General features: G+C 42.0%; 1 protein-coding gene across 3 annotated transcripts in view; it reads right to left on the reverse strand.

The window, feature by feature from the left end:
• FGGY (FGGY carbohydrate kinase domain containing) overlaps positions 1–25,679 on the reverse strand; it is a 201,842-nt gene that overhangs the window by 98,615 nt on the left and 77,548 nt on the right. For 2 of the 3 annotated variants that reach the window (XM_026651705.1, XM_026651708.1), the window contains 2 exons: positions 22,690–22,805; positions 4,407–4,535 (listed from right to left, as the gene is read on the reverse strand). In XM_026651705.1, coding sequence (XP_026507490.1) covers positions 4,407–4,535; positions 22,690–22,805 — 245 coding nt within the window. Of the gene's footprint in view, positions 1–4,406; positions 4,536–9,525; positions 9,569–22,689; positions 22,806–25,679 lie in introns of those variants that run through there. The other variant, XM_029911573.1, reaches the window with a different exon arrangement.

Here is a 25,679-nt window from a genome sequence, read left to right on the forward strand (position 1 = left end):
GTCTTCCTTTTTCCTACTTCCAAAGGTCACAAATGTATTTCAACAACCAGTTGATGCTGGAGCTCTAAGGCTAAAAACTATTAGTGATAAAACCAGCTGGAAGGAAAATGGTAATTAAAGCATAGTGGACAAATTCATCCCTCAAGTAGTTCTACTGAAGTCTGCGTGAGGTATGACTCTGACCTATTGTTGGATAGGTAGGTAGTACACAGTAAATGGCATGTGGATGACGTTCATTAAAGGTGAAATGAAAAACTTTCAAAAGCAAAATAAAATACGCCTTCCCCCAAATCAGTACAAAAAAGTATGCAGGCTTCAAAATTTCAAATGCATTTCATTTTAAAAGACGTCTGAAAATAATTTCTACCAATACTTTCACTAAGATACAAGCTCAGAATTAAGCATCCTGCACTTTCCTTGCAAGAGCAGAGTGGAGCTTTGTGAAGCTCGGTGGTCTCATTTCGCAAGGGATTGTGCCAACTTATTCCCTTTTCTTTCTGATGCGTTTCACATCAAAACCATGCAAAACTGAAGAGATTAAGACACCTTTGATGTGTAAACAGCAATCATTCCAGATTTGCTCAAAAGGTTTATAAGTCTTCTGGCAAATCTGGGCTAGGTTTTTAAGTTTGTTTTCAAATTCAAAGCTAAAGACTGGTGAAAACCAAAAGCCTTCAGACTGAATCTAGATTTCACATACTCTCAAAGTTCAGGAGTGCTCAACTGAAAGTCGGATAAGGAATGACTAACACCACATCAGAATTTTAATAGCTAGATTCCATTTTTTGTGCGTACAAACTGTGGATGCTATTTGCACCAACAGTTATTAGGCAATGTAGGTAACACAGACCTTACTTGTCAATAAAGTTTATAGCATATCCACTGAAGGAGGAGATCCTTTGCGCTCATTTACTATCTTAATGGCCTGGGTTGATTTTAATTTCCCTTATCTATCTATGCTATTTATAAGGCACTTGCCACCTCCCAATCTTATTGGTTTTATTTTATTTGGTTCATTTGCTTCCTCCCATCTCCATCTTATTCTCTGCTTTTTTGTAATTCATGGATTTATATGTTTTGTTTGTTTCTCTTGACGCCTCCCCTGTTGCCCTCTTTCATTCCCTCTTGCACCTTGTGTGGAACAACAAAACAAATGACTAGATCTATTTAGATTTACTTTAAGGGGGGTGGAGGGGAGACAGAAAACTACCGGATCCCATCAAAAGCAGGTATCAGAGACAGATGTTCCCTGCCCCCCCCCCCCCCCCCGCTCCAGCTTATCTCTGCCTCCGGGGGAACGCAGCGCACTGGGGAAAGAAGCGGGGCTGGGGTGGGGATTTGGGGAAGGGATCCAATAGGGGCAGGTTGGGGGCGGAATTAGGGCGGGGACTTTGGGGATGGGGTTGGAATGAGGCAGGGCCAGGGGCGGGGAAAGGGTGGAGTTGGGGCGGGGAGCGCGGGCACCCACCAGCACCAGAGAAAGTTGGCGCCTATGCTTTTAGCCCATCAAACGTTAAAAAGTTGTGACCTACAATCAGTGGAAGAATAAGCAATTGTAGAAAGTATCACAATACAGCACTAGAGAAAGCTGGTGCTTTTTTGGCTAACCTTATTCCAGCTAGAACTGGTCAACATTTTTCTGACAGAACAGCTGTCTGCTGGAAAATGTTGATTCAGCGAAATTTAATTTTTTTGCGAGAACATCTTGATTTCATCAAAATTTTCAACAGGAAATTATAGATTTGTTTTGATAAGGTCAAAATGGTTTGTTTCAACATATTATAAACTAAAAATACTATAAAAATTAGCATTGAAACAATATTTCAACCTGATCAAAACATTAATTTTGATGACACTAAAACAAAATATTTCAGAACATTTTTTGTTTTTCCAAAAAAGTCAAGATTTTAAACTCTTTGTCCTGACTTTTGACAAAACCAGATATCAAAATCTTGGAATTTCCTGCAGGATGGAAATTCTAGTTTTCAACCCATTCTAATTCTAACCTTTTGTCTGCTATTTTAAATGACAGGTTTCGGAGGAGTAGCCGTGTTAGTCTCTATCAGTAAAAACAACGAGGAGTACAAGGACTCCTTGTTATTTTAAATGAATTACACCCATAATCCTAATATAACAAGCAGTTTTTGTGCTACGTCCCACATTGGGCTAGTAGAAAGGAAATGTACAAAGGTCTCCATTCCATTATTTAAACAGAGGGGAGTTATGGGGCTAAACCATTTTTAAGTCAACCTAAACTCAGGCCTTGGCTACACTTGCAAGTTACAGTGCTGTAAAGCCTCCCCCAGCGCTGTAACTCACTCCCCGTCCACACTGGCAGGGCACTTACAGCACTGTATCTCCCTGGGTACACCGCTGCAAGTACTCCACATCTCCGAGAGGAATAACAGCTGCAGCGGAGTGGCTACCACTCACGGTGGTGAGTGTAAATGCTTGCAATGCTGTACTAATCACCTTGTCAAGTGGCCAATCCTCTCCATTGTTGTGACCGGCTGCAGGAATGCGGAAGTGCAGGTTTCAAAGCTCGTACCACAGAGAAAAGCAAACAGTTTGCAGCTTGCTTTGAGTGAGTAAATGAATGAGCAGGGGGCTGGGAGTTCGGAACTTGCAAAATAGAGAGCTGACATGCTCCAAAAAGCACTCTCTCTCCCCCCACACTCCCTGTCACAATCCACCCCACCCCCCCGTTTTGAAAAGCACGTTGCAGCCACATGAATGCTGGGATAGCTGCCCATAATGCACCGCTCCCAACACAGCTGCAAATGTTGCAAGTGTGGCCACACCACTGCGCTGGCAGCTGTCAGTGTGGACAGACTGCAGCGCTTTTCCCTACTCAGCTGTACAAAGACAGGTTTACCTCACAGCGCTGTACAGCTGCAAGTGTAGCCAAGGCCTCAGTCAATGAAGTACGAGAACGCACATCCAACAGCTCCATGGAGTCTCAAAGTAAAAGCCTTCTTTAAATGTACTGGTAAAACCTTGAACCTTTTAACTATTTTAGCACCAACAAAACAGCTTGTTCTATCATCTTCCTTATTTATGCTTTATACAGGATACCTATAAACAGACCCAGTTTCCTTTGTTTTTTAGACTACTGTTTTTATCCTAAACTCTGTTAGTCTCATTAACACCTAATCCTCACAAGTTATCCCCGCCCCCCACCCCTCCTTTCATCTGTCTCTTGTGTCCTATTGACACCTAAACTGTCAACTGGCTGGGGCAGACTCTGTCTGCTTTGTTATTTGTCTGTACAGGACGTAGCACAAAGGGGCCTCATCCCTGTATGGTAGTCAGAGGTGGTACAGTATGAACTGTACTAACAATAATTCTAGTCTCAATTTCTCAGCATTTACAGATGAAGGAGATAGCCTTTTGTTTGCTAGAAGCTGGGAATGGGCCACAGGGGGATGGATCACTTGATGATTACCTGTTCTGTTCATTCCCTCTGGGGCACCTGGCATTGGCCACCCTCGGAAGACAGGATATTGGGCTAGATGGACCTTTGGTCTGACTCTGTATGGTCTCTTCCCCATTCCTTCCCATTCACCCGTAGTGGAATGTGGTGGATGTAACAGCTCTGTGAAGCCTGCTCCTGCTACCCCTCACTACCTGTGAGCAATGGTACAGGTAGCAGAAGCAAGCTAGTCAGGGAGGGCCATTTTGCTGCAGGGAACAATCTGGATCTATATGACATTGGACAAATTATTTAACTCTCTTTACCTCAGGTCTGTGAAATGGACATTATAATACTATCATAGAGCTGAGTGAAATATTTGCAGTTAAATGTTTTTCCTCCGAAATTTTACAACTTTTGAGCTTAAATATTTTTATTAAATTAGGGAAATATGAGTGTAATTTTTTGAAAAATTTCAATGAAGTTTCATAGATTTTAAGGCCAGAAGGAACCCTTATGGCCATCTAGTCTGAACTCTACATAACACAGGCCAGAGAACTTCCCTGAGAGATTCCTGCATCAGGCCCATGATTTTTGGCTGAGCGCTTTATTTTGTACTTGGGTTGGGGTTTTCCTAATGTGTTGAGAAATGGGAAACTCAGTGGGAGCGCCAGACTCTCAGCCCCTGGGAATTAGGTCCTTTGTGTCTCAAATTGAGAACCTGAACATGGAGGCAACAAAAATTAGTGGACACTTTTGAAAATTTCGAATTGATTTTAGTGATGTTTACACATGCTCTTTTTTGTAAGTAATTTATAAAGTTTTTTTTTTTAAGTGTGCTACTTGATAAGAATTGGTCTTTCAGCATAAGGGCAACGTGCTGCTTAGTTACCAGTGTTTGTAGAAAATGGGGCTCTGGGAAAAGGGTATGTCACATAAAAATTTAATTTCAATAATATCCCTGTTTCCGAGAACAGTAAATATGTAAGAATACCTAGTCCTCCAGCATGTGCATCAATGAGAGATGCTGCTACTGCAGTCCCTTCAGTAAGACCGAGGTCTTTTGCAGCCTCTGGCGTTAGGCCATTTCCAACAGAAGCTCCAGGAGACAGGACTTGGTTTCCTGAGCAGACACAAGTAAAAGCAAACACCCATCAGTTTGATAAACAGAAAAACAAACATGCATTTTCCTGAAAAAGCGCTTTTTCTCCCCCACTGCTGTTTAATGTATTATCCAGCAAAGAAGTGCATTAAAAACTCCATTTACTTACCAAATACCAATTGTACTGTATGTATATTAAACACAACTGTGCTGTATCATGCTGCTCATAAGAGTTTAAAAACTGATAACTATTCAATGCCTAGTATAGCGATGTAGAACAGCTTTTACTATAACCTATAAAAATTCTATGTAACATGGTGTGATCTTTTTACTAGGTATGTAAACAGACAACCAGGCTCGCACTTTACATTGTAGCCACTGACTTCATATCTGCAGAAATAAAGGTATTTTAGAAATTAGATACTTTCGGGCAGATTCACTTGTGCTGATGCAAATAAGTGAAAACTGTACATCCTGCATCAGCTTGGCCCAGAGGCGTTTCCATCTCCACTCTCCTTCAGGGGTTCCACCAGGCAAGTGGTGCCTTTAATGTCCATTAGCGCCTCTGTGGTAGCCAGCAGAGGCTGTTCAGGAGAACCATTAAATCAGTGAAATCCTGCCACTCTACTTTCATTTCCTCCCTGGCTAGGACCACCCACTTCTGAGTCTGTGTTGGCTAGTTGCAGCAGAGGGTACATTGAACCACCAAAAACTACCCTCCCCAATCTGTCTGGAATTCTGCAAAAGGGCCTTTCTGCCACGTTCTGTGCCACCACACTGGAGGGAATCTGAGCTTTTAACTGTTTTTTTCCCAAAAGGAAAGATTATTTTAACAACTAATCAACTATGACAGGGATCGGCAACCTTCGGCACGCGGCTCACCAGGGTAAGCACCCTGGCAGGCCGGGTCGGTTTGTTTACCGGCAGGCCGGGCCAGTTTGTTTACCTGCCGCATCTGCAGGTTCGGCCGATCGCGGCTCCCACTGGGCGCAGTTCGCCGTCCCACGCCAATGGGGGCTGCGGGAAGCGGCGCGGGCCAAGGGATGTGCTGGCCACCACTTCCCAACGCCCCCATTGGCCTGGAATGGTGAACCGCGGCCAGTGGGAGCCGCGATCGGCCGAACCTGCGGCCGCAGCAGGTAAACAAACCGGCCCGGCCTCCCAGGGTGCTTACTCTGGGGAGCTGCGTGCCAAAGGTTGCCAATTCCTGAACTATGATAAAGATAGGGATAGGCCCAAGCTATGAAGATGGGATCCAGGTCCGGACACTTCGGAGTTCAGGTGTTTCAGGATCGGGGGTTTGATTCAGGCCCATCTCCATATAAAAGGTCTTTCCCTGGGGTGGTGCTGGAGTATAGCTAGATACAAAGCAGTAAGACAGGACTGACAGCTCCTGGAATCCACACCTCTTTATTCATCCACAGGTTAGATGGATGAGGCACACAAAGTCACAGTGGGAGCTTCCACACACTTCCTTGCCAATGCCTTGGCTCTACCTCAGAAACTCCAAATTCATTCAACAGGGCTTATCTTTAAATCTTGCTTAGTTCAACAAATCTTCTGATCACAATTGGCACAATTTCTGTTTAAAATAAAAGATAGTTCTATTTTCTCAGTGGGTTTTCATGAGAGTAATGCATTCCTCAAGACTAAACATGCCTGTTTTTTTTAAATTTTTCCTCAGAAGTCAGGTTTTCTAACCATTTTATCATTCTTGTTGTACTTCTCCAGACTCTCTCAAATTTGTCCACATCTTTCCTAAAGTGTGGCATCCAGAACTGGGCACAGTACTCTAGCTGTGGCCTCACCATTGCCAAGTAGAGTGGGACAATTATCTCCTGCGTCATACATACAAGAGCCTGTTAATACACCCCAGTGTAATTAGTGTTTTTCACAATTGCATCACATTGTTGACTCATATTCACTTTGTGGTGGGCCTTCAAATCTTAGTATGTTGCAGTCATGAAAGACATCTGGCCTTGCTGCTGCTTCCTTTCCTTTTTTTTTTTTTTTTTTTGACATGGTATCCAATTGCCTTATCAGAAATCACCTACAAATCAAATGTGTAATGTATTTTGAGATTAAACAGGCTTACTCTGCCCCCAAACACATAGCTTCTGGGTGTTAAATCATCAGCCAGGCTGTGAAACACTCAGCGACATAGGTCCCCATGCTCTCCCCTTCAAAGTTTCATGCTTGAGTTAGTCTGCGGATCATATTGAGAATTTAAAATCCACACGTATGGATTACTCAAAGCTTTCCAACTAGCTCATTCAACTCATGATACTAGTAACCAAAAGTGACCATTTTTGCCTCTTGGTGGCTTATGTGAAATGAATTGCTGGTTTCTTCCAATTCCTAGAGGACAAGTGCCGATGTTTTATTGCTTATAGGCTCAGAAAAATCATGCTTGACTTTCCAAGTATATCACATGTTCACTTCTTTTAATAAGGTTAGAAGCAAGATGTTTCTATTTCAGAAAAAAGTGAAGACATCGGAGAGCAAGACTAGAGCAATCTTGCAGCTAGGAGGAGGTTCAAGGAAGTTCATGCAGCTACCACCACAGCTTTTGCTTCAGAATCAGCTGCACCTTCTTAATGTGCACAGCTAGCTCATTTTGTACATCCAGTGTCGGATGAAATTATTCTGATGGAAAATCTTTCACCACTCACTCCCACAGCAGATTTGTTTGTTCAGTCTGAATGGTCAAGTATTGTAACATGTAATTAGTAAGTGGTTAGTAGCCCTGATCTTTAGAATGGACTCTATTAGACAATATCTTTTCTTACCAGTTATTCAATTACTGTATCTATGACTAATGAGCTTTTAGGGAACAATTTTAGAGATACAGATTATCCTCTTTCCTGATTTAAGCAGTAGAAAATGACCATATGGATTTCTTTGAAACAGAAAGCTCATTAGAATAGTCTACATTATGGTTTTCCCCTTTGGAGTGGAGTGTGTGGAGGTGGGTTTGTTGTGAATTTCAGATACAGTCATTTTGTGTTTTAGAAAAAGGCACTAAACACACAGCACGCCCAGGTGGTTTTAGAAGAAGTCAGAGTGAGCAAGAATAATTCTTCCCTAACTGAAGCCACTTCCTGACAGCATGAGAGATCTGCTCATATCATTCCCGCATTGCCAGTTCTGCTGGAGCCTGATTTTAGGCATAGCCCTTGGCATGACTTAGGGAGAACAAGTGACAGACCAACTTGAGAAGCAATCCCACTCTACAACGCTGAGCAAATGGATCCAGCAGTGCAGCTCCCGCTGCCTCCCACTCCTGGGGGGAAAGGCAATAAGAAGCCATTCAGAAACACATCCCAAACCCCCGTTGGGGAAGAGAAAGAACGGAGTGCTCTGGGGCTACAGGAATAAGATGAATGGAGACCCCTTTTCTCCTACCAACTACGAGACAGATAAGGGAGGCAACAATTTTCTTCCTCTCCATCAGCCAGGAGAGGAGAGTCTCCTTTTCCTCATCCAGCAGTTAAGAGAAGAGAGAAATCCCTCTCTCCCACCCAGCAGCAAGAAGGCAGAGACGAGGATGAAATGAAAGAGACTGGAGAGAAAATGAGAGGGGGGAGCCGCTTCCTCCAGAACAGCAAGGATAATGGGCCGAGAAAGAAAGCATCCCCCTGGTCACCTGGGTGACAGGCCGTGCGTGTGGTAATGAGGGAATGCTGTATTTTCCCCTCCACCTCAACCCCTAGGCCTCAGAGATCAGTGAAGCATCATGAGCAAACCCACAGAGCCCTGTCTGCATAGCAAGTCTGCGTGCAAGGGAAACAGGCTCCAGGTGGCCAGGACTTTATCCCTCAGAGTGGAATTTGCTCTCCCACCCACGCACCTGTAAGTGGGTGTGGAATGGGCAGAGCCTTGATTCTACCCACCAATGTGCAGGGAAGTAGGAAGGAATGGTGACCCATATGCTTACAATAACTGAGAAGTTAGAAAAGTCAGCTCAGCATCAAAGTACATAGAATTTGGAACGGCAAGGATCCATAATGGTGAAGTAAAACACACAAGGAATAGGAACACAATGGTCACAGTTAAGTAAACATTTACCAACAGATACCACCCAGTTACCATGCTTATCTCCCATTCTAAGCACAAGGTATAAGGAGGTATCTCAAACTCTAACAGGATGGGGTAACTGCTGAAAATATTGGTTTTTAAAAGGTGGTAACTGTGTGTAAAGCACAGGTGATAGGTGTGGGCTTGCCATTGAAATAAAGACACTAGCCACATGGAGGAATGATGTTGACTCCTACAAAAGCAATACAGCAAGGTACACAATGGCTTAGGAAGCAAAGAAGTATCACAGCAAGAGTAAAAGTGCTAAACAACCACATACTTCTAATCCAACAATAGGCAACACCTTTCAGGGAGGCAAAGGAAGCAAATTGTCAGAGTGGAAGAGAGGGAGATGAGAACTCTGCAAACAGAGGCAGGCAGTGAGAGTACTGTGTCCTCTTTCAGTCTTTTCAAAGAGACTGCATACAGTCTTTGGTTTAAAGTAATCACTTGTGCAAATCATCTGCCTCTTGTAGAACTAAGCCTAACACCACAGACCCATAATTATTTGAAGGCAAAGAACTTTCTCTTTCACATTCATACAGCTGTTCCACTAAGACACACAGAGCCCTTCTCAATGCACTGCCTTGATTCACATTTTTATTTTGAACAATATAGCTCATTTTTAGTAGGGTTTTTTCCCTCCTGTAGAGCAGCAAGTTTACAAAAGGAAAAAGCCGTTTGAAGCCTTTCCTCCTCTTTTATCCTTCCTTGAAGACTAACTCTGGAATTTGCTACGATCTAGTTTTGTGTAAAGAATTTATGTGGTACCAATGACCCACCACCTTTCAAGGCAGTTGCCACAGCAACCACTTATTTACCAGACGCAATACACGAAGCAGACAACAATACGTCTTCAGTCCACTTTAGTAAGCAAAATGTACAGTGCGGAATCTTACTCATATTTAACAGAAACAGACTTTTCAGTGCTTACCAGTCTTTTTAAAAATAACAAAAGGAAAGCACAGCAGGGGACCTCAGCTCTTACACATTCACTCAGTTAAGAGCAGCTTTTAACCTGTCACGCAGAACTCAGTTGCATTTTGTGTTTAATTGTATTTGGCTGCATAACTGTGAAAAAAAATACAAGCGTAAAAAACCAAAAGGAAAAGTTTCCTTTCTCTATTCACTTTACACCTGAAAACTTAAAAGAGCTAAATTTCATCGTTGGTATTAACGCCGCTGACTTCGGAGATGAATCTGGCCAAAGGACTGTTCTGCCTCATCTTTGGACCCTGGTAGACTGGAATTTCCAAACGATGTTCATTGAAAAACCATCAGCAAAATGTAGTGATCTTTCCTTGAAATAATAATACGTATCTCTTACCTAGCGCTTTTCATCAGTAGATCTCAAAGCGCTTCACACTCTTTAATGTATTTATCCTTACAACAACACTGTGAGGTAGGGAAGTATTCTTATCCCCATCTTGAATTATTTGTACAGTGGGGAACTCAGGCAAACAGAGACTAAATGACTTGGTCAAGGTCACACAGGAAGACAGTGATGGAGCTGGGAACAGAACTCAGGTCTCCCAAGTGCTAGAGCCCTAGTCACTGAACAATCAGCAAAGTTACATGTTAAAGAAAAGGGTGCACAAGCAGGGTGCCAAAGGAAGGGGGACCTTCGTAAAGAACGGTATCTTCTATTCACCTAGATCCCACTGCACTATGGGCTTACTCCTGGCCCATGTTTGGTTGAGTATTACTCAGATTGCAGGCTCTTTGAGGCAGGGATTGTCTTTTTTGTTCTGTGTTTGTACCAAAGGGGCACTCAGACAGCTCAAGTGTACAGGTAAACATCTGAATAAACAGTTTCAACCCACATTTACCTAATGCACTGTATGTACACCAGACTTCACCCAATTAATCCAGACTTAGTAAAAGTGTATATATTAAGGTGACTGTTTAAGAATTGTTAAATGCAGCTGAGGAGCACAAAAGGGAATAGGATGCAGTAGTCTGGAGTAATGGATAATGCCAGAGAATACCACCTAATTTTCATGCTTATTTAGAAGTGAAGGGTCCTTTAGTTAGCCTATGCTGACATTTAAAACTAATGTCTTTTACCATAATGTTAATAATGAGTGGACATCTATCTAGAGCTGGTTAGGAATTTTCCCTTCCAATTTTTTTAAATGGAAAATGCAGTTTCTGCAAAATCCAAGTTTTCTTTGGGAAGATTCTAATTTTTCAAAACTTTTCAACTGTCCAGCAGGAAAACTAAAATGAAATAATATGTTTCAGATGGGAGTGATTCAAATTAATTTATCAAATGAGATCAAAATGTTTTGTTTTGGGCCAATTCAACATGAATCTGGTCTGCCTGAGCTGCCCCTGTACCTTATGGAAGTTGTAGTTTGGGGTGTCTCATGCCTCCATTCTCCACTATGGGCCAGGTCTCTGGCTGGACTACATCTCAGCTCAGCTACTACAGTAATGGGGGCCATATAACTGCCACAGGCAGACACACATAGGGGTGGTGAGGTAGTCGTGGGCGTTGGCAAAGTCAGATGACCTATAGGGACACCAGACATTGATCCATTAAATTGAAAAATAAAGTAGGTCTATAGTTTGTGAGTGCATACCTTGGGAGTGATGGCTAAGATTGAAAAACAGCTAATTTACATGTATGCTGCCAACATTCCTGGCAAAAGAAGAACAGAAAAAACTAAAGTACTGCCTGTCATTTATTTCATAGGCATGCACAGGATCTATCCAAACCCTGAGGGAAACAACGGAGCTTTGGTTAACCGGATTTGGGTTAAATAGTGCAGAATAACCATCTCTTTATGGATGGAGCATTACTTAGACATAGGTGAGTTAGCCACGTGTAGATGGTTTAGTAAATAAGTGTAGCCCATTCAGACATGAATTCAGCTTCCTGTCCCCATCCTTTCACCTGCAAATAATGAAGATACTTTTTCACAGCATTTTAACAGTTTCCTGGCATCTTATAGTACATCATCATCATCAATGTTCTCTCTAAACATTATGGGTCAACAAATGGCATCAATATATTTGACTGGTGTTATATTTGTTGAAATCATAGGTTATGTGACTTGGCTGGATATTGGGTAATGCAAGTCTCTATTTAGGGGTGCATGTATAATTTATCACATATTAATTATGGATTATTACTAAACCGATAGCTTTTTGTTACTGCTTCTTTATTAATAATGCAGGTGAGAGCAGCTCTCCTTTGAAGTATTATTTAATTACCCTTTTTTTTCAAATCCAAAAGAAATGAAACTTAATCAGCTATTGAAAGAACCTTTTGAATTCTTCACCTAAGCTTCTGATGTCTGCACAACCTCATTTCCCATGAAAAGATTTCCAATTATTTTCTGTATTTATGTGGCGCTCACAAAACAGACGTCCCTATGTTGAAAGCATAGGCTCAAGCGAAGCAAGAAGGTGAAGATGATGAGGAAGCATTACCAGAAAGGGGAAGCATCAGACAAGAGGAGGAAGAGGACAGATGGTCAGTAGAAAGCCTCTGATCTGGAACTTTTGGAAGCCAGTCTTTTTATTACCACTGTATGAAAAAACAAAAACAAAACAAAAAATAGGACAATGTTTTAGAGACAGATATTTAAACACTATCAATATGCCAAAATGAACAGAGGAAAGATGGGAGTGGGGGGGGGGGCGGAATTCATTTTAGCTTGTTACTCCCTTCTTCTATTACAATAGTGTGCAGACATGTAAGCTATTACATCACAACCCTATTTAACTGAAACACATGGTTAACCAAGGGTCAGTTTTATCCCCCAACATTTTCAAAGGCAGCTGTTCAGCATATAGGATCTTCATCATGCCCCAAGCAAGGCTTAAGTACCTAAATACCTTCGATTTCAAGAAGTGACAAGTCTACTTCCCCACTCAGGTGAAGGTATCAGATAGCTGACAATAACTTGAAATGAATACTCATGTAATGTAGTCCTCTTGTGAGCATGGTCCTTGAATGCTATGTGTGGCTTTTACATACAATGGTGATAGCTGCTTTAGAAATGCCCAGAAAGATAATTTTGCCAGAAGCTGGGAATGGGCGACAGGGGATGTATCACTTGATGATTACCTGTTCTGTTCATTCCATCTGGGGCACCTGGCATTGGCCACTGTCAGAAGACAGGACACTGGGCTAGAGGGACCTTTGGTCTGACCCAATATGGTCGTTCTTATGTTCTAATTTATTTATTTCACAGCACCCAGAAATGTGCTAGATACCTCACATTACGACAACTGTTCCTGTCTCAAAGGGCTTACAATAAATTAAGGTCCCAAGGGAACAATTGATAGCGGATAAGCTGACTGTTGCATCCACATGGAGTCCCATTGAATTCTAAGGGCTCTGCGTGGGAGCAGCAATTGCAGGACTGGGTCTCATTTCTGACATGACAATGAAAGGGAAACAAAACCACACAAAGGGGTTGAGGCAGGAAGGAGTAAGGTTGCAGCAAGAGATAAATGCCTCCACTCAGTTATCTTTTTTCCTCAAAGAGGCGTATTTCTCCAGAAACACTTTCCCCGCTATTCTCTCACACTCTATTCCTTCCTTATATCGTTTAAAGTTAAAATGCTACTGTGGTAATTGCCGTAGGCAAGGTTTTGCTAAGAGTGTTGATTTAAACTTTCACTGTCTACTAAATATGAAAATGAGAAGTATAAAAAGCTCCTGAATTTCATTTTTAACAGGAAGAGAAAGTTTAAGTTGGCATAATATGAACTAAACCACCACTTACTGTTACAGCATGAAGAAAGAAAGAAGGAACAAATACCCCCCCTAAAAATAAAAAATGAAGACTACATCTACAGCCAAACATCAGTTCCAAGAGAGTAGTTTAAATCCAGCCTACTTTCTTATGAATTAAGTTGTTTGCCTGGTCTCCAGGGGGAAGTCTATTCAGCCTAGTTCCTGTGCACGACACCAAATGATTAAGCAGAGCCTCCCTACTTTTGGCTGATGCAGGTTCATGAGAGCATGACAGTAAGTTAAATCTTCCCTCTCCACTTCCAGTGTCTTTACCAGCATGACAGAGCCTACCAGGAGATATCAGCCTTAACAATCTCCTCTGAAGAATTCGCTCTCAAACTTGCTCCTGCTGACTCACAGATTATAAAGCAGTGCCTGAGGCTTTCAGGGACGAGTCACCATAGAGTACCTCTTCGTATGGTGCCAACTTCATCCCCTTTCTAGTTGTTACAGCTCTTGGATGGACTGAAATTACAGGAAGCCAAAGAAACTTTGGCATTTTTGGAGCACTACTCACTCGTAAATTCTGTGGATTTTGACAGTATCGAACACTTGAGTATCCTGTGATTCAAGCCTTTAAAAATACTTTGAAATTGCAGCTTATTGTAACTTATTGTGTGTGGGGGGGGGAGGGGGGAGGGGGGGAACAACATGTAAATCGGATCATCTGTTTTGAGAAAACTTTGTTTTTTACTCACTATTCTTGATCATGTGCAAAGCTCAGTGTTTTAAGGCTCTTGTTCTTGTTTGGTTCTGTGAGCAGATACCAGAATCCAGTGGACTGGGATCAGAGAAGCCTGGAATGAAGGACTTCACCTTCAAGGAAGCCCCTCAATGTATTCTGTGGTGTGTGGCCTCCATAGCCTTAGAAAGGATGGGAAAGGGGCAGGGCCGGTGGAATGGCAACTCTCTGGAGCACCAGTTATTACTAGTTCAATTCACCCAACCCAGAATGGAAACTCCATCTCCAGAGGAAAAGAAGGTCAGGTTACCTGCCAGCACAGGAGCCTGGGAGAGCTCAACTCCTGAACAATAGCTCCTATGGAAGGGGAGGCTCAGGGTGATGATGTGGTCAGGAAGCAGTATGAAGACAAAGAGGCTCTGTACAGTGGCCCTGTCCTCTACTGAATCCTGGGGGGGGGGATCTCTAGGGGCTAAACTCCTTCCCTTTTTGAGGATGGGAGGCATAAGAACTTCTCCTCTCCCAGATATCAGAATGAAAAGGAAAATCCATGAATGCGAACTGATAATGTCCTTGCCCTTGTGTGAAAAAAACAAGGGCAGCATATGGCTCTCCATCTTTATTCAGCAGTACCAGTCTCTTCCCTATTTATGGTTCTTTTGTTATGATACCATTGCTGGTAGTGTGTCAGCTGTGTATTCCTTCCTATGTGTCCACAAGCAAACTGAAAATCCAAAGGGTTGCCTTTTCAAACAAAGGCATGTAAGCTGCACCCAAGAAAATACAGGTAATAGCGAACAAATACAGACAAACAATTACATGTCTGGTCATGCAATTATCCATTTGGCACACGTAAATGTATATTGCTTCCCCTTTTTCTGACTCCAGTATCCCATTCTAACATAAGCGTCATCCCTCTGTCAAGTGGCAGCTGATGGCTGGGTTGGCTTCCCAGTGGAGGAAAGATCAGTGATGCAGAGTCTGGCTATACTCCATGTAACTTGCTTTATTTACACCTATACACCAGTCCTGAAATGAGGTGCTCAAACAGCAAGCAGGGCAACACCTGCTTTCAGGAATCTCAGCCCAACACCAGTGCTGAGTTTCCAGGAGCAACTCTGCCTCAAGAATTAACTCTAATCAGAGACCACGGAAGAGAACGAGTTCTCCTAACACTGCCTCTGCATAACCCAAACAACAACAGCAGCAGCATTTCTTGCCAAGAGACAAATTTGGTTGCAAGAATTTAGAAGACTATGTGTAACAGCCCCACCTGGAGATGCGTGTAATAACAATACTTCTGCATAGGGAAGCAGGTGCTTGCAAAAGCAACGATGTGTTTATCCACCTAACATTTTCATGTTCAAATAACCAGTAGAGATTCTCTATTACTCACTTGAATGCATGGGGTCCCGGGGGGGCCGTCAGGAAGGAGGGGGGGTTGGATGGGGCGGCAGGGGGCAGTCAGGGGCAGGGGTTCCGGGGGCAGTCAGGGGACAGGGAGAAGGGGTGGTGGGATGGGGCCGGGGTCCCTAGGGGGCCGTCCGGAATGAGAGGAGGGGTTGGATGGGGTGGCGGGAGCCCGGGTCAGGGACAGGGAGCGGGGGTATGTGGATGGGGCAGGGGTCCCAGAGGGGCCATCAGGGAACGGGGGGGCTGGATGGGGCAGGAGTCCCGGGGGGGAAGGCAGATACGAGGTGAAGCCAGGCCACAACCCCCTTCCCTAACTGCCCCCCGTACAATTTACGAAACCTGATGCAGCCCTCAGCCAAAAAGTTTGCCCACCCCTGCACTACAGGGGTGTGATTTGTAAAATACTCTAATGCACGGTGCTATAACTGCCCCATGTAGACCCTGCTTGTGTGAGCTAAAAAGATACATAATGCAAACTGGGTACCTTTTAGAGCGCACCAGGATGGGACAGTTAGCATGTTAGCAAGCTTTACAAATCACACCCTTCTGGTGCCCTTTGACACATGGTTTAGACAAGCCCTTAGGCACCTATGTTTGAAAATTTAGCTGCAAGTTTTTTCAACTTGTACATAGTGAGAAAACAGCTTCAGTCACTGATGGTGCGAGCTCCCTTGCGTATGCCCAAGGCTGTATTTATTCTCAGTCTAAGAGCAAGTGCTGCAAATGAAATAACTTTGGATGGCGTGACTTTTAGAAAAACAACTACCCTGCTTTGCTCTTCTGTGGATCCTTCTCTTCAAGGATCCCAAAGGCGGAGTGCCAAAGCAGCATGCCACAGTGTCCAAGGCTACGCATCAAAGCACTGAGGTTAAAAAACTCCAAAGCTCTGGAGTTGAGTGCCACAATGCCAAGGAAGGGCTGCAGTGTGCCAGGCTTTGCACTGAAACACAGAGCCATAGTTTCAAATTGACACGCCCAAGCACCACAGCGCTTAAAAAAACAGGCAGGGAGCATGGGGGGGGGGGGAAGAGTCTTTGCATCAACTCAAAAACCATCTGAGAATCAGGTGGACAAGGTCAAAAATGACAGAAAGTGACTGTGGAGACAGGCTGATGCAGTGCTGAAATCGTGGAAGACTGGGAGTTCCTCTGTTGACCACCGTCATGAAGGAATTGGGTGGAGCATTTGGAGGATGGCATTTATATACAGGAAAGCATAATGGCCAGTAGGGATCCTGGCTCATGCTATACCCTGCAGGGTCAAAAAATCTACGAGATGAATGACTTCTGCCAGTCAGTCTAGGCTGGTGAAACCCAGGATGATCCCTTCCAAGAAGTATTACTATCCTATTTACAGATGAGGAAACAGAGATCGAGAGAAGTTAAGTAACCTGCCCAAAGGAAGCTTGGAGTAGTGTCAAGAATAAAACTAAAATATCCAGGTTTCCCAGTCCTATGCTTTAACCACAAGACCCATTCCTTTCCTAATATCCTATTTGGATCATGACATTGGTATTATGCAACAAACATCTTTATAAACATGTTAATTTCAGGACTTAGAGCCTTTTATACTATCTAATAAATATGTTACACACAAAAGATGCTGGTCTTTATTTCCTGGACCCAGTTACCAGACATGGGTCCGGATTACAAAGGATTAATACCTCTCTTCCGTGTCATGGTTCAGTATCCCTTGATTCCAGTAGCTACTGTTAAAGTATCCCTCTCTGAGCATTCTTTTACCCCAGTGTTGTAGTTTATCTGGGAAAAGTCATCTCTCTTGGAAAATCTGGTTTTCAGTGAAGTCCTGCTCTTCATGCTATTCTATAGCTGGGCTGAAAGGCGGTCAAGTGACTTGCGCAAGGTCCAGATTTTCAAAGGTATTGAAGCACCTAGTAGGATTTTCAAAAGCACCTAAGCAGGTTAGGCACCTCACACTGAAATCAATCAGACTTAGGAGCCTAATTTGCTTAGATGCTTTTGAAAATCCCACTCAGTGCTTATGTGCCTCTTTAGGTACCTAAATACCTTTGAATATCTGACCACAAGTTTCTATTTACAGCTGGTTCTGAAAATATTGGGAACTAGGATTGTATAATCTTTCAGCAGGCAGAAGGACTATGTTTCAGAGTGTTAAGTTTGGTGTGAACATAAATATAGTAAAATCAGCATGTAGCTCCATCACAGATGAAGAGACAATAAATATCTATTTATAAAGTATCACTGCAATATGTCAACATCAAAACACATAAGTTACTACACCAATAGTCATAACTATTCTACAATACCTACAATATTTTCTTCTCTGAGACAAATGCACCATCCTCTGGGGGGTAAGAGGTGGGTGGGGAAGGTTAGGCATAAATTATTACGATACAATATAAAATTATTTGGTCCCTTAAGTAGCCCCGGAAGTAGGAGATGGTGGTGAAAATTTATCAGGCTTCCCTGCTCCTCACCCCCCAATACATTGTACAATTCAATACCTAAATTTTCATGTACTACAGTCCTTTTAACAGAATTGCTAATGTCTTTCTAGGTTTTATAATGCCACAAAAAGATGCTCATCATGCGATCTCACCACAGCAGATAAGTGCTAGTGCCTGTGGGGATTTTCGATGCAAGCTGTCTTCTACTGTTTGTTTGCAGTGGGCACATTAATGGGGTCAATAAAGTTTGCAGCAACTCTGCGTATGAATCTACACTTTCAACAATGTTATTAGTAAATTCTAGACATGCAGAAGTGACCACAGGAGCCTATTGTGTGGATTCCCTGCAAAGTCAAACTGCTCTGGGTAATAAAAGGTCAGAAGGCTGGTATTTTCACAGCAGAAACCACCATTTGATGTGGGAAAGGTTCAGGGGAGATCCTAAAGGCCAACGGTGAAGGGTCTCTTTTCAACAAGGTCACATGTCAAGCTAGAGTGAAACTAAAAGGAGCGTATTACATGAAACCACAAGCAACACTGTGGATACATGAAATGTCTTGCCCTTTAAAAATACATTTTATAATATGCACTAGTTCAGAACATACAGTAACTATTCTCTTGTAATTTCCACAAATTCTTTTCAATGTCCTGAAAGTTAAGAGCACTTGAAAAAAACTGTTTTATATTCCAGTCATAACTATCCAGCTATAGTTTCCTCTCATTGGAGGGAATATTGTTCTCATCAGAGATTAGAAAAACATGTTGCGTTTGCCTATTCTATATTCAGTAACAACAATTCGCTTCTGTAAACAATAAAAGAAGGCTCAGCTAATTTTCCTCTGATTTTTTTGTTTTGTTTGACAACAAAATGACTATTACAGTTTAGTGCTGCTAAGATTTTAAGCAAACTGCATTAAAGGCATTTAAGTAAAATGCCAGTCTCTCTCACTTTCAGTGGGATTGTGATGGCATTAAAATACAGTAAGTTCACACAAGAATTTAGGATAAACAAACCTTGAATAGAGGTGTGGAGTTCTGGCTACATTGTGCACTAGAGCAAATGGGAAATTCTATTAGGGGAATTAGATTTATGTATTTATTTAAGAAGAATGTGACAGTGTCCCATTTCTCGTCTTATGCTTATTGCCTTCTAGCTTGGTTTTACAATCTCCAGTGCTCCTGGGTTTGCAAGGATACTTCGACCTACTGCCTGTTCCCCTCCTTGGGTCATGCATAACTTTTACTATATGCATATAAGTAAGGCCCTTCTTAACTTGCGATGCTGCGGAAATGGCAGATTCTGCAATATTAGGCTTCCGCCGCAATTTTGACTGCAGGAGCCCCTGCTCTCAGCCCTGGCCTGCCATCAGCAGAAAATCACACAAAAGTAACAATGGACTTTATTACCACAAATAATAAGGTCCATTATTACTTTCCCACAATTTTCCATGCCTTGTCCACAACTCAGCTGCAATTTTTTGACAATCATCCTGCAATTCAAGTAGGGCCTTACATATGAGAGAGAGAAGGTGGGTGAGGTAATATCTTTTATTGGACCAAGGCCTGTGGGTTGACAAGACTCTTCCACCAATGGAACTTGGTCCCATAAAAGATATTACCTCACTCACCTGTGTCTCATACCCTAGGACCAACACGCTACAACAACACTGCAAACTATATGCATGTAGGATCTTCTGGAAACGCCTGCTCAGGAATTTATTCCGTTTGTTGTAGTCGATGGGAGCTGAGGCTGTTCAGCACCTTGCAGCGGGATTATGTCCTGTCGAAGTAGCAGACAGAATTAAAGGGCACATGGGGCCTGATCATGCTCTCATTGCACTTAATGGCAGAACTCCCATTTACTTCTATGGGACCAAGTCTATATACAGTACATTCTATTTCCCTACTTAAAATCAATACGGGCACCAGTAAAGTAACCAAGAGTCTTGCACACTACAAGACAGTCCTATTCCGGGGGGTTCGAAGTCCTACAGTCCAGCTGAGGTTTGCGGCACGGAGGCAAAGTGTCAACTGAGGGGTAGCTAGCTCCAGGCAATGCTGAAGGCCTTAAATAACTGAAATAAAGAGCTGAGGTCATCCCAACTGCTTTATCCAATCTTCTCCCCAGCCAAACAATGCAATCAGCCTCTGTGCTCAGCCTGCACACCCTCTGAAAAAGAACAGCTCATGAACTGTGATGCCATTCCAGAGAATTGAAGTTTCTGGCTCTGTAACCCAATTCCTAGAAGTACGCTGTCCAGAAGCAGCACTTCTGGGAATGACAGTAATAAAAATGGGAAGGCCAGGAAGGAATTTCTCCCCAGAGCATATCGCATGGACCTTAGAATGGCTGTTTCTTTTAGACTCTTCTGAAGCACTGAGCTGAAACCATCCATTAAGATCTAATGGGCGTAGCCCACAAGATCAATTTCCTTCTGTTGCAGAGGAGCAGTCATTGGTGGACGTCATCTCCTTCCTCCAAGCTTCTGTTAACACAGAGGGCTCCTTACTCCCTCTTTCTCCTTTCATGCATCCACACAGGGACAGCCAGTATCTAACCCTTGGACCTTAACTTGGGGATAAATTCAATAAGCTCAACAGTCTTGGGGTTATTTTTGTTTAAAAGCTAATTTAGATAAAACTTGTAGGAGTGGCCATAGCTTCCCGATCACTTCAGGCAAGGTGCTGATACCATTACTCCCAGTGAATAACATTTTACTCCTTGGATAGCCCCACTAAAATCAAGGTAACCGCATAAGGAGCAAAATAATATGCATTGTGAGCAAAGGTGTCAGAATTTGGCTCTAAGTAACTCTTACATTCGCACCTGATATATGGAGTGTATGAGCATTTTATCCTTATGTACTGTTTTTATGGGAAGCACTGAGTTCCATCACACAGTTTCTTATAAATACTCTGGGCCAGATTCTGTCTCTCTGCCTCCTACGGAGTAGCACACTACTCCAGCAATAGTCCCACTGAAGTCAATGGAACCACTTACGGAGCAATGTGTTTCTCTGTTTGAGTGAGAAAAACAGATTCCAATTCCCTATGTAGTTCATCTGTGAACACCCGGTTTCAAAGAAAAGAGAAATGTAAACATTATTATATTTGAAATTTAAGATTTTAGCCCTTCTAAGTTCTGATACTTGTGTTGCTCATTTTTATGTGGTTTCCATCATTACAACCATGCCCTTTTTATTGAAGGTTACTTTATCATTTGAAACATGTATGTTTAGTTATTTAAAATGGTAAATTGCTTTGCACTGTCCTTGAAGTGCACCATATAAATATTGTATTCGATCCTTAGCTTACACTTCATAAATAATTTATTTAAAAAATATTCTTCCATGAGACCATCAGCTGCTGAGGTGTTCAATTTTCTGGTCAAACATTTATTTACAGCATGTGTTCTTTTAGCTTAGTAACGATCTGCTAAAAGCTACATCTGGTTGGAGTTATAGGAATTGTATTTATGCTAAAAATCTCAAAATACTAAATGCTCAAATCTGTTAACAGGGTTTATACCATAGTATAAATGTTTTAATGAGCAGTGGAGATGTTGAAAGCTATACAGGGGAGGCTTTCATAGAGGCCTGAATATTACTTAAAGCATCCATTTGTGACTATTGGAAAGATTTACCAGTTGCATTGCTGCTATCAAGTCATTCCTAAATTATTTCTATTTCATGTTACTACACTGCAACTGTTGTAGAAACTTGTTCAAAGTGCCAGACATTTAAAAAAAATCTAGAGGAAATTTCAGATGATTAACTTTGATGAATGGACATATTTGAATTCGTGTACCATAATATTCTTGTTAATGACATGTCTGCTTAGGACATCCATTAAAAGTCCATTAACTTAACAGAGAAAGTCTAATAAAGTTACCCTGGAAATTTTCTGGTAAATTAACATTATGGATTTTTAATGAATATTTGCTGTAGGTATTGTTACAAGGCTAACATTCTAATTAAACTTAGGCCCTGAGCAAGTCAAACAGCCCCATGAAGACACTACAAAGCAGAGAAAGTTCTTTCTCAAAAGCTTTCATAAGCATGGTTGGTGCAGGTCACAAAATATGATAACAATCGCTACAGCCATTATCATTATCTTCATTGGCACAGTGGCTGGTGTCCCAGTGTCAGAAGCTTATTGAACAAATTCAAGTGCTAAGCTTCCCATATTCTTCTGCGCCTGCTGTAGAAATTGCTCAATTTTGGGGTGGCCATTTTGAAACCATTTGGGCCTGATTGTCAGAAGTGCGGCCAACCCACAATTCCAGGTGAAGTTGATGGGAGATGTCAGTAGGTATCACCTTTGAAAAGATCAAGCCCTGCCAGTATGTCTCTCATGATCAGAATAGTTTAGTGGAAATGTTTGAACATTTTGAACTAAGTGATTTTGTTAAAGCCACAAGGAAAGTTAGTATCAGTGCTGGAGTTTTCAGGAGTGACCAATTCCTGTGCCCATGTTTCTCCTCAGCTCCCCAAAAACCTATTCAAGTACATCAGTAAATGATATCAAACCATCAAACAATGCTGACTGGCCAATGTGATGATGTCATGCTTTTCAGAATAGCTTTCCCAAAGTGATTCTTCCAGCAATATTAATAATTCTGTATCACAAGGTTTCCACCACTACATTTCATGACATCCACAGGTAAAGAGTGTACTTGGGACATATACCAGGGGGCACCCAATCTTATAGTTTTTTGCCCATTCATATCTAGTTTCAGTAAGGCCTGATACTTTTCTGCTGACACAACTAAGAAACAATGATACAGGATATGGATTTAATTTTTTAAAATAACTTCATTTACCTATTTTTTCATACTTATCTGCCACCAAATCTTCTAAGCCAATCACCTTCCAGAAACTATCATCCCAGCCCTTCTCTGGGGAATATGTCCATTTGCACACCAATGGACAGAGAGACCTAATGAGAAAAGACACAAATCCAGAATCAGGACACTTATTACACTAGTTCATTAGCTCATGAAACGTAGGAAGTTTGAAGGGAATGACACAGTAGCGGATTGGCTACAGGGAACCTTGGAACAAAATTTTCAAAAGTGACTATTGATTTTGGTGGCCCAATTTGAGACACCTTAAAAAGGACCTATTTTTAAAGGTGTTCCCCCACCAATAGGAGCTCTGCACATGGCCACCCCTCCCCTCCGCATACACCAGCCAAGTGAACAGGCCATGCACATCAGGCACATTCCAAAAGGACAGTGCAGCCTGAACACCATATATGCAGCAGGGAGTTTAGGGAAGTTCCCAGTGAAGGGAATGGGACTTGTACCAGGACTGAATTTGGCCCATAAAGTTTGTGGCCTGGTGTGTAAAAGAAAAACAGAGTCAAACTAGTAGTGCTTCTGTATAGTGTGTATTCACGTTTCAGTGCCACTGGCTCTGTATTTCATCAGCACTTGATGACAGTTCAGTGACATACTGAACCAACATAAGCTGTGATGCAACCCAGTGCAATGTTAAGTTACTGTTTCAATTAACATTGATGATAGAACTGTTTGAGCCCCACTGTGCTGATAGTGTCATAAGGATACAGTATAAAGGCACAAGGCAGAATTAACTATCTACTGTAAAATGGATTTTTCCCCTTCCCAAACTTTCCTTATAGCAAAAAAACATAAATAACTAAGAGTGACAAGATACCGTGCAACGAACAGACTGTTGTCTTACTGAAGATTTAAGGTATCCTAGGAGATAATTTTTAATTGTGCTCTGTAAAGTCAGTTAACCAAAAGGTGTTAATAATTCTAATCGCTGCTGAAAAAGTCAACTACCTGTAGACTTGGAGGTGCCATTGTGGTCTACATGCAAGCTGGCTGTGTCTCGGTGAAATGTTACATGAGTGCTGTGATTGGTTTCAAGCGATGCATACTTGGCTATTACATTTCTTTTAGATCTTATTTTACGAATTATGTATTACTTGTGTTTTAGCTTAGATTTACTTCTGTTGAAAGATTACTTTTATTCAGATGTTATGATTTAAAGAAATGTTAAAAATACAAGTGCTTCTTTGCTATTTTTTTATACAACTTATTCATGGCATCTGGTGCTATATCTCCTTGCAAATAACAAAAATGTTATCAATATCCTCTCTCCCCGACCCCTTCCTCCCAAAAACTTCCTATAGGCCTAACAAGGGGAATTAAACTAAAAGTTCATTACAACACACACACCACAATAACATAAACAATGTTTGGGTGGTGGGGGTGGGGGTGTATCTATCTATCTATCTATCTATCACCTAGAAGTCCTAGGTCATGGACCAGGACCCATTGTTCTGCGATTGTTCAGTGCCTAGGGGTAGGTCTACACTTACCCGGTAGTTCGGCGGCGAGCGATCAAACTTCTGGGTTCGACTTATCGCGTCTTGTCTGGACGCAATAAGTCAAACCAGGAAGTGCTCGCCATCGACTGCGGTACTCCAGCTAGACGAGCGGAGTACCGCGGAGTCGACGGGGGAGCCTGCCTGCCGCGTGTGGACCGAGGTAAGTTCGAACTAAGGTACTTCGAACTTCAGCTACGTTATTCACGTAGCTGAAGTTGCGTACCTTAGTTCGAATTAGGGGGTTAGTGTAGACCTGGCCTAGCACAAACAGACAGTCCCTAGCCCAAAAAGCTTAAAATCTAAGTATAAAACAAGAAACAGCTATATAGTAGCAACAATATATTTTACATTTATTCATCCTGAAGTATCCCAAACCTCAATATATACAAATAGCACCAATAAAATGCACTTGAGTCTGGGTTGGAGGACAGCAACCAATTGCTTACACGTTATACCTTGCACAAGGGTGTATGAGTGGCTGGTGGGAGGATTTTTAGCTTAGGACAAAAAGTCAAACATTTACTCTTATGAAAACTGCCCTGGGATCTTTATTGTCCATTCAGAGTATAGAGAATCTCTTACTTCACAGTTTTGTCCACAAAAGACCGCCCCCCCTCCCACCTCCATAGTAAGCTATATGGGATTTAGTCTATCTGACCTGATCCTACCACGCTTAGTTCCTAAAATAAGTGTAGCCATTTCAAACCTCGGAGTTGGACGTAACCATAATCTCTGACTATTTAATAGGACCCTGCATTGTACTAGGCCCAAATGCAATGGAACGGAGAATTCTTCTCTCCTCAAAAACATTAATGGAAACAAATACTGAGGCTACTTTTTATTCAGTCCCAAATACAAATCAAATTCTAGTTTTCTAGATGTTGCTATAAGATAAAGGATTAAGACAAATAAGAACTGGAAAAGTTCCTTTCTTCTTCTGCGGCAAAACTACATGCTGCTCAGTCCTGGTATGGTTTCTTATGCAGAGAGCTAAAGTACATTTGAGGAGGATCATGTTACATTTTATTCCATTTCTTTAGCATTCCCATATGTTTCTATAATTTTATGACTCTTGATGCTTATTTACAAAACTGATCTGTAAAAAAAAAAAAAAGATACATCATCCTAATTATAGTGACATTTCCCATATGTGTGGTTTCCATTCTATTTTTGTACAACAGTTTGCAAAAAACAAATGACATGATGCGTATTAGCCATTTGGAGAAACTGAAATGGGAATGATTAGTTACACGCTAATAAACATGGAGAGACACAGATCACTTTGGGGTTAAAGTTCTCAGGCTTCCCACAAAGTACCTGGAGCACAAGCTAGTTCAAACAGGGTTCTGCCCGTATCTGAGTTTTGAATCTGCCCTGTTCTATGGTTAAAGAATGGCTCGATCAATTATCATTCTCTCTGACTTGAAAACAAACATACCCCAAAATAAAAAG

The sequence above is a fragment of the Terrapene carolina genome, unplaced genomic scaffold (assembly GCF_002925995.2).
Source record: "Terrapene carolina triunguis isolate 2854851 unplaced genomic scaffold, T_m_triunguis-2.0 Scaffold101, whole genome shotgun sequence".
In the NCBI taxonomy this organism is placed as follows: domain Eukaryota; kingdom Metazoa; phylum Chordata; order Testudines; family Emydidae; genus Terrapene; species Terrapene triunguis.